Source organism: Trichosurus vulpecula, chromosome 9 (assembly GCF_011100635.1).
Source record: "Trichosurus vulpecula isolate mTriVul1 chromosome 9, mTriVul1.pri, whole genome shotgun sequence".
Classification (NCBI taxonomy): Eukaryota; Metazoa; Chordata; class Mammalia; order Diprotodontia; family Phalangeridae; genus Trichosurus; species Trichosurus vulpecula.
In genome coordinates this window covers 26,022,451-26,035,734 of record NC_050581.1, presented here as the reverse complement: position 1 = coordinate 26,035,734, position 13,284 = coordinate 26,022,451, and the positions used below count along the sequence as shown (strand labels likewise).

General features: G+C 35.2%; 1 protein-coding gene across 2 annotated transcripts in view; it reads right to left on the bottom strand.

Moving 5' to 3' along the window:
• Positions 1 to 11,478, bottom strand: part of ELAVL2 (ELAV like RNA binding protein 2) — an 84,073-nt gene extending 72,595 nt beyond the window's left edge. For both annotated transcript variants that reach the window (XM_036739713.1, XM_036739714.1), the window contains exons 1-2: positions 11,392 to 11,478; positions 8,397 to 8,640 (exon numbers count right to left, since the gene is read on the bottom strand). In XM_036739713.1, coding sequence (XP_036595608.1) covers positions 8,397 to 8,640; positions 11,392 to 11,463 — 316 coding nt within the window. In that variant the 5' untranslated portion in view covers positions 11,464 to 11,478. The remainder of the gene's footprint in view (positions 1 to 8,396; positions 8,641 to 11,391) is intronic.
• Between the last annotated feature and the right edge of the window lie 1,806 nt (positions 11,479 to 13,284).

The following is a 13,284-nucleotide window of genomic DNA, read 5'->3' as shown; positions in this document are numbered from 1 at the left end:
ACTACTCTTGCCTCTCCTATAGGATGAATTTCTTTGAAGTAAGGTATATTCTTTCATTTTCAAGTATGAGCTGTGAGTTTAACCCTTAATCTAGGATCCTAACCATTAACTCAATTTTTAAAAAAGCAGCTGCTATTTATACAGTGTTTTAGTATTTTTGTAAAATGCTTTATATACATTAATCTATTTGAGCTTCACAAAATCCTTGGGATTTGTTACTGCAGGCAGTATTCCCATTTTAAAGATGGGAAAAACAGTCTCAGAGAGATTAGCCTAAGAACAAACAACTAACAAGTATTAGAATCAAGGGAGATCTAGGTTGGAACCCAATCTCTAAATCCAGAGCAGTAGGATTTCTTTCTACTTATTATACAATTTTGTTTCCAGAGCGCCCTGCATCCCTAGGCCTTAGAACCATTTCCCTCCTAAACGACCTGGTCTTCCCACTTTAAGGTTTGCCACGTGAGATGTTCAAACTTTATTTAAATCACTGGGGGCTCCCATGAATGGATAGGAGGTTCCTAAGTAATGATGCTAGCTTGGGCTAGAAGGACAAATAATAGCAGGATATAGGATAGGAAGGGACTACAGATCTTTTAGCCAAATTACTTGCCCAAGGTCACAAAGGCTAGTTAGTATCAGTCATGATTTGAACACATGTCTTCAGAATCTAAATTACATTCAAATGATGACTATTTTCACTGAGGCAGGAAAACACCTTTCCCTATGTCTATAATCCACCTGAAAGAAACTGAATTAACAATTATTCTCCAATATGACAGCTCTTCAACCCTTTCTTTGGCATATGTGTGTGTGCACATACATACATATATACATATAAAAATATATAAATATACATATGCATCCTTGTATATGTGTATACAAACCTATTTGTTTCAAGTCACACCTCTGACATATACTGAAGATGTGCCCTGTAGATGACTAAGATTATACAGTTGCAAAAGAAGATGCCTACTTGCACTGCTAGAGAGAGTTTTCTTATCTAGGATTTCCTTATTAGCAATGAAATCTCAGGTCCAACTCTTAGCCCTATCCCATTTATGTAGATTTCTACATATCCAGTCTAGTTGTAAAAAGGTACAAATAAAAATAATTGTTTTTAAACCTAACAACTGGACAGATTGGAACAGATTATGTGGGAAAGTAGCTGACAGCAAAGAGGGAGACATCTACTTCATAGTTAGGGACAAGGACCCTTCATAGTTGCTCATATAATATGGCAGCTATCATGCTAGGTCAAACTTAAGTCAGGTACATAAACACAGAGTCTTCTTTATCTTCAGCTAGATTTGAAGAGACAATTTTACCAAGCCATCCAAAGTAATGGATACATTTAAACTGCACCCTAATGCACTTTTAATAGCAAGGAGGGAGAGACTGCACAGGGAAGGAAAATATCATCTCTGGCTCAATGAGCTTACGAAATCCTACTTGGGAGACAAACATAAGGGGAAAAACTAGGTAGTAAGTTATGGAAATGAAGTGCAAACTACTTCAAGATGTGGAATCAACACCACTCTTATTCTTCTGTTTCTACAGAGGTCACAAAATGGGCTGATATGTGTGTTTTGGGAATTAGGGCTCTTTAAAAAAAAGTTGACATGTGTGCCAACATAATATTCGATAGTTAAAAATGAGTTGACCTTTTAAAAACTTTGAACTATAATCTGAGTATGGGAGATTAAGTTTTAATGAAACAAATTTAAGGGCTAAAATGTTTCATTAATATCCTCACTATATTAATATGAGAAGTCTTGCAGGAAATTGCTGTACCTGGAAGCTCGTTCAAGCTATCTTTCTAATACATATATATCATATATAATTACCTAATACCAATGTAAATCATTCTATGTAAAATATTTGACTTTTTTAAAAGATTCTTATAGATGAGGCTTTTACATGAAATGCCTAGGGGAAAAAGTTAGACCAAAGAATCTTTCAATTCCGGTGGAATTTAGAAAGAACTACCTTAACTGATCTGACTTTTTAGGGCAATTTTGTTTTAGATAAATAACGCATCTCTTCCAGCATATAAGCATACGTCTCCATGGAGAGAAGGTGCCCAATGTTTGTTTTATTATATCACCGAACATGCTAATTCCAGAAAGACATCACCCAAGCAAATGGCAGTACCTTTTAAAATGTTCAATAGCTACAAAACGTGTTCATGCAAAACTGTGCATTACCATCATTTAAGCCAAAACTCTTAGCTATCATTGCACCTTACTCACACACCTCATCCCCTTAACTACTCTACCACTACCAAAACTACCTGATCTTCAACAGAAATTAACTATTTTGAGGAAGGATATATTTACATTGCTCCCATAAAGAGATTAGCATCCTAGAGAAGTGAGTAGGTGACTTGTGAAAATGTACCATACCTGCTATGTTTCAAGAAGGACAAGCAAAATGATGGGCTTTAAAACACATTAGGATGCATTTTTTAAAATTTTTCTACCTAATTCAATTCTTCCTCCCATCCCCTTTTCTGCAGAGGAAATGGAGAACACAGAGTTTAAGAGGTTTGTTCAATATCTCAAAAGCTGGAAGAACCAGACATAAAATGCAATGATATTTAAGATCCCCTTTACCACTACTAGGTGAAGAATTTCTATCTCTAATGAGAGACTTTTAATGACCTGAATCTTTACCTGTGTAGGATTGAAAGGACTCAATAAATCAAGTGGCCCTTGAGGCTCCTTCTAATTCTAGGGTTCTCTTATTTTTGAAGTTATAATCACTATTTTAAACCAATGCCAAAACTACCTAATGATATAATAACTCTTCAACTGAGTGCAGATAAACCAGAATACTAAGTCTTAAGTAGGATAGAAAACAGGTCTCCAAAAGGATGGTGTATACCTCCTGTAAAATTTTTAGTGTTTTTCTACAAGAGACCACATGCATAAATAAACAATCAGACCTAGAAGGAAATTTAGAGGTCCTTTATTCAAAAATCATCACTTTACAGATACAGAACTAAAGCTTAGTGACTTGCCCAAGGTCACCTAGCTAGTTACAGACAAAGCAAAGAACAGAACCCATGCCTTTTGAATCACAGTCCTGGTTCTCTTATACCTATTGATGTCTTCATTGGTAATGACCTCTCTCCTTTAACTATCTTGTATTTATCTGAATTTATTCTATTTATTGTTTATTAATTATATTTAATATTATGGTATTTCTTTGTTGAATCCCGTAATAGACTGTAATATCCTTGAGAATAGGATTGTTTTTTCTTTGTATTTGTGTTCTAAATGCCTAACAAAGTACCTGGCACATAGTAGGTGTTTAATAAATGCTTAATTGATTTCTGCTACATATGAAACTATCAAACCACATGCCTTAATTAGGGTGGTGGCTATGTGAATAGAGAGTTAAGGTAGCATGTTATAGATGTAATGTTGTATAGGTAGAAATGGCAAGATTTGTCAAACTGGATTTGCACACCGAGAGTGAGGAATCAAGTACAACAAACCTGGCCAATTAGAAGAATGGTAGTACCTTCAACAGAAATTTAAAAGATGTAGGTTGGGGAGGAAATTAACGAGTTATGTTTTAAACATTCTGAGTTCAAGGTGCCTCTGGGCCATCCAGTTTGAAATGCCCAATAAGCAGTTGGTAATATGGGACTGAAACTCAGGGGAGCGTCATGCACTGGATATAGTGATAATTAAACTCAGGAGAGCTGGTGAAGTTATCAAAAGAGGAAAGAGAAGGAAAAAGAGAAGTAAGCCTAGAAGACAGTCTTGGGGAACACTCTTAAGTAAAGGGTATGACATGGATGAGCCAACAAAGCAGACTGAGGAGAATGTGAATCACCATTTGCAAATATACTGATGCTGTGATTAAAATTCCTCTGAGCAAACTAAAATATTAGAGAGATTTCACCCTAAATAAAAACATGTATCAATTCTAAGAAGTGTGATAAATGATTAAGGTATTAACATTGTGGGGGAAAAAAAAATTTACAGAACTCAATAGAATACACTGTATTCAACCTTTGGACTGGTTAATCAACTTTGTCCTTTCATATATCACAGGAAACTAAGTGCATCTAGGGGTGGAAAACTCAGTCTCTAACTTCCGGGTTCAAGGCTGACATGTCCATTTATCCATCTGTGCTGGTGTATCTCAGTATTTATTTCCCTAGGATTAACACAAACTAGGATTAGGATTGGGAATAGAAAGGCGGCGGGGAGTGAAGAGTTACTTTCTTCACATTTGTAAATATGGAACATCAGATTTCTCATGTGTGATATGATGGCCCTACCCCAACTCTTTGCTTATGCTATAAAGTAAAAGGTATAGACTAGTCAATTGGAATGGTATACCTTTTGTGGCTCATCCAGAGACCAGAAAAGCAAACTAAATTTCTTATATTCACAGGTGTCAAAACTGCTGCCCAAGGACTGGGGAACCAGTTTAAAAGGTAATTGGGAAATGTTTAACAAAACAAACAAAAATTAATATAGTACAGATAATGTTAAACCATGGTTTTCTAAATCATAATATACAGTCATGGGGATTCTTTCTATTTGAATTTGAAACCACTAAGAATTCATTTTAATGTCTAAACGGGGATGAATCCACCACCTGTGATTGCTGAGGCAGCTGAGCAATTTTTGGCACCAAAAGAATGTAGGTCAAGAACAAACTATGGATGGGGGAATTCAACTCCAAGACAAAATGTGTCTATTTCACCTTGAAGCCTAATTCAGTCTAGAGATAAGATCAGGATTAGCATAAACTGTGATTAAAAAGTTAAGGATTAACGTGGGAAAGGACCCAAATGTACTTGAGACTTTAAGCTGCTTTGTCTCTATCACCTGTAAACCTGGTATTTGGTGCTTTTTAAGTTCAACTCTTTCAGGAAGGACATTGATAAACTGGAGAATAACCAAGACGTTTGCTCAGAATAATAAAAACTTCCAAGACAAGGACATAGAAGGATCTTTTGAAGGAATGAGGATGTTCTGCTCATAAGAGGAAAAGAATAGATTCAGGTAGAACATGATAGCTGGTCCTCAATTGTCAAATGAAAGAGAAATTAAATTAAATTTTTCCTGCTTGACCCCCAAGGATCAAGAAACCAGAAGCAATAGTAGAAGTTCCAGAAATTGGTCCAAATATAAAGAACTAAAGCTACCCGGAAATGGAATGGAACTGCCTCCAGAGTGAGTGAGTTGCCCTTCATTTTGTCATCTGGCTAAGATAGATGACCATGTCCTCAATGATGCCATCAGGAAGATTCTTACACAAGCACAGGTCGGACTAGATGACCTGCAAATTCTATCCGACTCTGATTCTTTTAGAAAACAACTGGAAAATTAATGATTGTAAATATACCTGGCTTGAACAGAGACAGCTGCCATGAAAAATCAGAGGACAAAGCATAAACTTTGAAATTAGGGCAACATAAATCAAATATCTACTGATTCCTAGTGGTGGCATTTCTTTCTGTTCTGGTGAACCTGTGTGCCTCAGTTTCCTCATTTGTAAAATGATAATAATAATAGCACCTACCCCCCCCCCAAGTTGCTGTGAGGATCAAGATTGTAAAGCTCTTGGCACAGTGCCTGGCACACAATAAGTGCAATACAAATCAAATAAAAGCTATTATTATTATTATTATAGCAGCTATTGTTAGTATAAATATAATAAAAGTTTTTGTTACAGCCATTGTAAACACAAGCATAATGAAAGCTATTACTAGTTTAGCTATTATTACTTTGGAATAAATGGGTAACAATCTTGGAAACATGGTAAACTCTGTTTTCCAGCATGGAAAGATAAATTTAATATTGAAACTACACAGAATATTGTTGAAATTTTAAGATGTTTAATGTCTTAGATAATGGAGAATTATGATTAAGAGAACACCAAATAAAATATATAATATTGATACAGAATGAGAAGGAAGGGGAAGTCAGGTAAACTTCATAAATGACAAAGAAGCCTCTCTTTTCTCCCCCTGCCTGACACAAACTCCTTCGCAAACTGAAAAAAAGGCTGCCAAATCTTTTAAGTATGAATCCTTACCCATGCTACAGGGAATCCTGTCATCTGTGTAAGAATATTTTCTTAATTATTCCTACACAAATATTCATAATTTGTGAACCATTTCCCCTACTAATATCCCCAAATATTTCTAGCAACCCTATTTTAGGTTGCAAGTTACTTATATCTCATTCCCTATAGCCCCCCAAAAGATTCCAAGGTCAACTGACCTGTATGTACCTCAAAAAGGAGAATAAGATTAAAAGGCAGGACTAAAGAAAAAAAAATAATAATAAAGGGAAATGTTCAAAATGCCACAGGAGCAATTTATATCCCTATTTTGCAATCCTCCCCCCACTTCAAGAACATGGAAGAAGGTCATGGTTCTCTTCAAGTGTGAAAATTCTCCTGAGAGTCTGTTGGTATGTTTCTGGAAGAGGCAAAACTCCTAATTTGAGAACTGCCAGCAGAAGGCAAACATCTTCAAAAGACTACTGTTTAATAATTCATTTCATCTGGTGTTATGTGTTTAAAGAATGTATGTATATTTATGTGTATTAATATGTGCATATACATATATATGTGTACATACACACACATACCTTATTTGGAGCTCAAAGCACAAGTACTTCTAAAGCCAGTTTTCATGGCCTATATTAAAATAAGTTAAATAGCTCCAACACACCAGCTTGAAAAAGGATCTTTTAAAATAGGCACTTTCCTTCGTAGGCTTTGTCTTCATTGTCCATTGTATTATAATGCACATTCTAGTAATGGGGAATATGTTCAATCCTTGGCATTCAGCTGATAGTGCTACAAAAGCTAAAACTTTGAAAGCAACCTAAGACTACAGAATGAGAACCACAATGACTGTATTATCATGTGTGTGCAAACTGGCAGGAAGATGGGAGAGAGGGAGTCAGAGATTTGAAACAGTTTATCTCTTTTTTTAAAGGCAAATTTAAGAAATTCAGATCTTCTATTTTTCCATTCATATCATTCATTTTGATTTCCTTTTGCTTTGTAAGAGGCTGATAGGAAAAGCTGTTTTAGTGGATATACCTTACTTCATTTCCTCTTCCTTCTGAGCATCCAAAAGAGAAAAATGAGGAAAGTGAAAGAATTAACTCTCCATTTATTTGGAGTATGATGTAATTTCAAGACACTCCACACCCTTGCCCTATTTCTCATTCCTACTTCCTATTGCCAATGTTTTGACTACTTTACTACTAACATAAACACAGGAAGACAGACATGCAAAAAAGAGAAAACTTGTATTTTGTCATAACTTTTTAATAGTTCAGATAAAAGTTTTGAAGAGAATTTGAGATGAGTGACTGAAGTGAATCTTGGGGATTTGGGAGCTTTTTGATGGTTTCATCCTTGTTGCACCCTCACACTTGCTTTTAATTCTTAATATTCCTGATCTTTATACCTGACCTTGTACACATGATCAATATCACAAATAGAAATGGTTAAGGAAAGACATCTGGCTAGTTTGGTTTTCCAGCTCTTTATATAAGCTACAGGAAAACAGAAGTTTATTTCTTGATAGCTTAGAAAATTCTACCCTTTTGCTGCCCTTTTCCTTCTACCACTTCCTTTTCCTAAATTAATAGGAAGCAAAAAGCTAGTACTACTAAGAAGCCACAACAATCACAGGACCCAGAAATATAGAAGTGAAAAACACATGAAGAAAGGGATGCTACCACAGTCAGGAAGTGGTATACAGCTGCATCTGTTCCTGCTAAATAATATCTGAGGTAAGAGCATTCATGCAGCATTTTCCCAGAATTAAGTCGAGCAGTTTTTTTCAATGTGACAACTGAAGAGTTAACTAAATGCAAATCAAATCAAATTAATATTTATTGTTCAACTATTTTATACAAAAGTAAAATAAATGTTTCCATATGCTTTAGCCCATACATTAACAAAAATGGAATCAGAGACTTCATGAAAGGACAACTTTTTTTAAAAAGAGGGACAAAGCATGTATGCCCTCCCTTAAATGTTCATATTCCACTATAGTAATTCTGAAATGTAAATACAACCTGGTAATATAAAAAAGAAAGTTTGGGTAATATAGCAACTTGATCCTTTCTTAAGCATATTTTTTATCATTGATCTTAGAGGATGTTAATATCCAGTTAATAACAGATGCAGCTCAACTTTGATCCTCTTACAATGAAAAAGAATATATTGCCACTCTGCTAATTTGAGGCTATTGATATAGTCAGGAATAAAGAGATTAGCTAAATTGTACAAAATTTAAGCATGATAAGATTTACAGGCAGGTAAGTCTAATGTCAATCTATGTCCTCCCACCTCTAAACATATTCTTCCAACAGGAAGCAAGCTGTATAACTACGTACCTGTTATTTTGTCTCTTACGAGCTTACAGGACTCTATTTCACCAATGCTCCCAAAGAGGCTCTTCAGCTCCTCCTGTGTCATGTTCTGAGGAAGGTAGTTGACTATTAAATTGGTCTTGCTGTCCTCTGTGTTCCCAGAGTCAACTGGTGATGAGCAGTTGTTGTTTATGGTGGTTGGACCATTCGCTGTGTTATTGCAAGTTGGCCCATTAGACAGCTGTGTTTCCATGGCAGCAATTACCTGCTAAAAACAGAGAAAATAAGAAATGTCAGAATTCATATTTCACTATCTATTAAAAGAGATTCCAGCCAAGAATTTAAAGACATGTCACTAAACACAAGTTGTACTGTCAAAATTACAATAAAGCCTGTACTAAACCACAACACCCACACTTTCCCATCAGCTATGGAAATATACTTTTAACATTACACATTACTTAGGACATACAGATGTGCATTGCTGCGCATGCATTTAAGTACAGAACAAATTCCTAAATTAAACATTCTTTATCACATTCTGGACCTATTCAGATCCCTCTACTCACCTGGGACTTCCATGGACTTCAGGTTAAGTTTGTTATGCTTAAGCACACAAATTTGAACCCCATAGTATAAGGTGCTGCAAAAAAAACCTCCTAGCTTAAGGAGAATTGGATAAACTCCTTAGAATTTTAACTTTTAAACACTAACATCTATAAGCTTAAAAATCAAAGTAGAAATAAATGCACATTTTTGTCAACATGTACTGTTTTGGTTACATATTGAAAAGTTTTTCATTGACAGTATCCTGTAACTATCCTGCCTGTGATTTGAGAGGAAGAAAAATCATGAATGTCACATGTTAGGCAGTGGAAGAACATCTGAATGAAAGTTTGGGAATGACTATGGAATACTGTTTTCACCTGGCCCTCTCTCTCCACCATTATGAGCTAAGGAAAAAAAAATACCACCTAACAAATCCACAAAGCTAGTGGCAACTGGTCTATAGTAACAAAATAAAATCTCTACACAACTGAAATTGGAATTTTGGCTTGACACTAGTAAAAATGTAATTCACACACGCACAAAAAAAAGCCACAATGAAAATAAGTCAAGTTTTAAAAATGACCAGCTCAAGCAATTACACCTTGAGCAATGCTTATAATGAAAATGTGAGAAAAAGGCAACTACAAACTTCAAATATGCTAGACAAATATCAATGTTGGTCAATTGAGATCCAGACTAAAATGCTCTAAAAATTAATGAGGTCTAGCATTCAGAACATCCAACCTATAATTCTTTATACAGAAGAGCAACAAACCACACTCCTAAGTTTTCCAAAAAGTCTTTAGACACCCTAAAACAAATCGATTAAATTTTTAGGGTTTTTAAAATCTGAAGCTTTATTACAAGCATGGCCCCTCCAAATGCATTCAATAAAATCTCTAGTCTCCACAGAGAAACAACCTCTAAAAAGATAAAGTTCTCAATTAATGGGGATTTTAATTTTCAATGATATCTTAATAGGAAAAAAGGCATGGAAGTGAGGGAGGAGGTATTAAAGTAAGAGAAGGTAAGAGGAAAAGAGATAAGGGGAAGACAAAAGTAGTTTTAAAGTACCTAAAATTTTTTGTAAGGGAATACCAATGAATAAGCAAAACATTCATATCCTAGGAATAGTGGATTGGCCTAGCATCAATGATACCATAATTAAAGAGAAATTGAAACCAGGCTACTTCTGTGACACTGGACAAGTCTCGGTACCTCCAAACCTTTATTTTCTCTTCTCCAAGAAGGGAATTCTTTCATCTGTTCTATACTTCCTTCACAGGGATGGGGGGGGGGGGGGAACCAAACAAAAACAAGTAAGAAGCACCTGAAACATGTTGGTGAGAAGGGGATACTATTGCTACTACATTAAGGATGTTATGGTTTTTGTATAAAATGTAATAAATCTGCTTAAATTGGGAAAGTATGTTTGTCTTAAGAAATCCTAATCAATACAATTTTGCAGAACAATACTGTCATTCCAAACTGCCCCACAGTACTTTCTCTACATACCATCCCCCTAAAAAAACATTTTTAATGGGTTAAACCCTTTCCTTTCACCTATCAAAACAATGAACTTCAGAAAAAGAGTGACCAAGGCCAATTTTTAAAAATAACAACAAAAACAAACAACACAACAAACAAAAAAACCACCTGCTGTTCTTGTGTTAGTTTATATGAAAGAACTATGGGGCCCCAAATGTTAGATTCTGTCTAAAGCTCACTGGGACAGTGTTTAAAATATAGTCTTCATTGATTGAAATTAGCAGGATTTAGCAAGGACAACAAACAATCCGTACTTAATTGCACAATTATTTTCATGTTCAGGTGGCAAGAATGAGATCCTAAGCCAACATTCAAGTGAACAGCTGCAGTAGGCTGTGCACACTGAAAATTACAGCATTTCTCAGCTATAGAACCATCTGCTCGGAATAAAATGATACTAATGTGCTATATTTTACAAATAATGCATATTCCATTGATAGGCTCAACACAACTGTTCACAGAATGAGAACTTGTTCAGCAGTTATTGGGCAAATGATTTTCAGCCAGAAATTTTTTTTAAAATAGTTTCAACAGTTTTAAACTGTCAAGATTTGTCAATAACCTCAAAATTTAGTAACCAAAAAAATACATAGTGAAACAGAATGCAAGTTACTGTAACTTAGTATTCAGACCATACCAAAACTTTTTTGTTCAAAACTTTACACTCTTTTCTTTGAATCTGCACCAAAACCTAGTTCAGATTACAAGTTATAAAAAGTGTGGTTCTAATTCTACATTTATCACCATATTAAAAATTGCAATGTGCTCAAAATCCTAAGCAAGGCCATACAAAATGAGCTGAAATGTAAGAACATACATAGTATGTGCCAAATGAAAGATTCAAGTGTTTGGTATGGCCTCAGCACTACTGCAACATGCTAAAAAAAAGTAGCCTACAGAATTTAAGAAAAATCCCACAGACCCCAGTCCAAGGCTCTGCTGCCCACGAACCACTTCTAAGCAGAGAAGCCACATCACACAGTCTGACTGCCATGTTAGTTTGGAGTTGCCGTCTGCAATATGGACACAAAAAGTACCGTATGTTAGATTAGCAAGATAATGCAACAAATCAGTTTGTACAAATTTACAGTAATTGTATTTATATTCCCAGCACGTCCATGCAGTGTGGCTTAATTGAATTTGAGGCAATTCCAATCTAATCTTTCCAAATTCGGTTTAATGTGTACTTTTCTTGCACAAAAATAAGCATTTTAATTAAGAGCCTGATTTAAAAGTAGTATTAACTAGTTATCTTGGCATCTATCCTGACACACTACCTTAAACAACATCTAGAGAAATATTGTATGCTACTTTTTACATTTTCAGAATGTAAAAGGCGGGAAGGTAATGTGCATGATTTAATTTTACAATGATGAAAGTGGTTGTTCATGCCTTTTTATAAAGTTTCTCTGTAAAACATTCTTAAAAGCTCTCCCATTTCTCCCCCAAATACTGAAAGGGTAATTAAAAAAATAGTTATGGGAAGAAGGGGCCATTAGACAACAATCTTCTTTTTGTCCTGGGACTTAAAATTAAAAGTGAACCGAAACCCTGTGAAGACATTTTGCTACTATAATCAAACTGATTTCTTTTAACAATTTCACTGAGAATTATTCACATATACCGAGAGACAGTAAAACCAGCATCTTTCAATTGGAATAACTGGACCAAAAAATAGGAATGTTTAGAGTAGTGCTTGAATTGGATATCAGCTTCGTCCCTGATCGCACCAAGTGATCATTTTTTAATATGTAAATTGCAAACCCAGCACGATTGGAAATTAGCACTGCTATGAGGCCTCCAATATAGTTAATGGGCCATTTACAACTTATTACAACTTTCCCAGACACTAAACAGAGCCACAATATTGACACGAAATCCCAATTCTGCTCTCTTTTGGCCACCCAGCTGTTCTAAAGTAGGCCCACTTTTGACTGCTGTAATTCAGAAATAATAACCTAGGAAAAGCCCAAAGTGCCCTGGGGTAATAATATAAATGAAGACTACAAACTTCCTTGACATGTTTGAGCACAGAATATGGCTTTTCAACATAAACATATATAAATATACAGAAAAATGTGGATAATACACACATATAGAACATACATTAGTGAAAGTACAACATACAATGAAAAAACTACAGCCTGTGAAAGTATTTGTGTGTATACACACACACACTCTGTAACCACTACTCAAAAATATTCTAATTTAACATTTTCTCCATCGGATTTTTAACAACCAACATAACTTTAAAATCTATTTTCCCCTAAAAATAAGGGAATTTTTCTTAAGGATGTTTTATAAAGAAGCGTCCTAGCATAATAGTTAACCTCAAAACCAGGTAGCCCTGGTTTCAAGTCCTGCCTGGGACACACAGTGCCTAAGTGGCAGTGGGCATGTCACTTAATCCTTTAACGCCCCAGGCAACTCTCTATGCCTCTATGTATTGTAGAGGAAATAGGGTGATGGGGGAATTTCACCACAGAGGCACCTATTCTTATGTTTCATATAGCTATAAGGGATATCATGAAGAAGTTTTAGCATATTCTTCCCCTTCTAAACTCACACCTTCAGAGAAATGTCTGATCCCATGGTATACAAAACAAATTAAAGCCTGAACCTGTTAAAAGAACTGTAGAAAATACTAATTACATACATAACGTGAAAAAGCAAGCACTAATTGTGTTAGGCTGCCTATTAAGCACGTACTGATATCTAGAAGAGTAGAACAAAAGAGATTCCAACTCCAAGTTTAATAATACCACTTTGTATTTGCTTAATGTTTTTATTATTTATTAAATGTATTTACATCAAC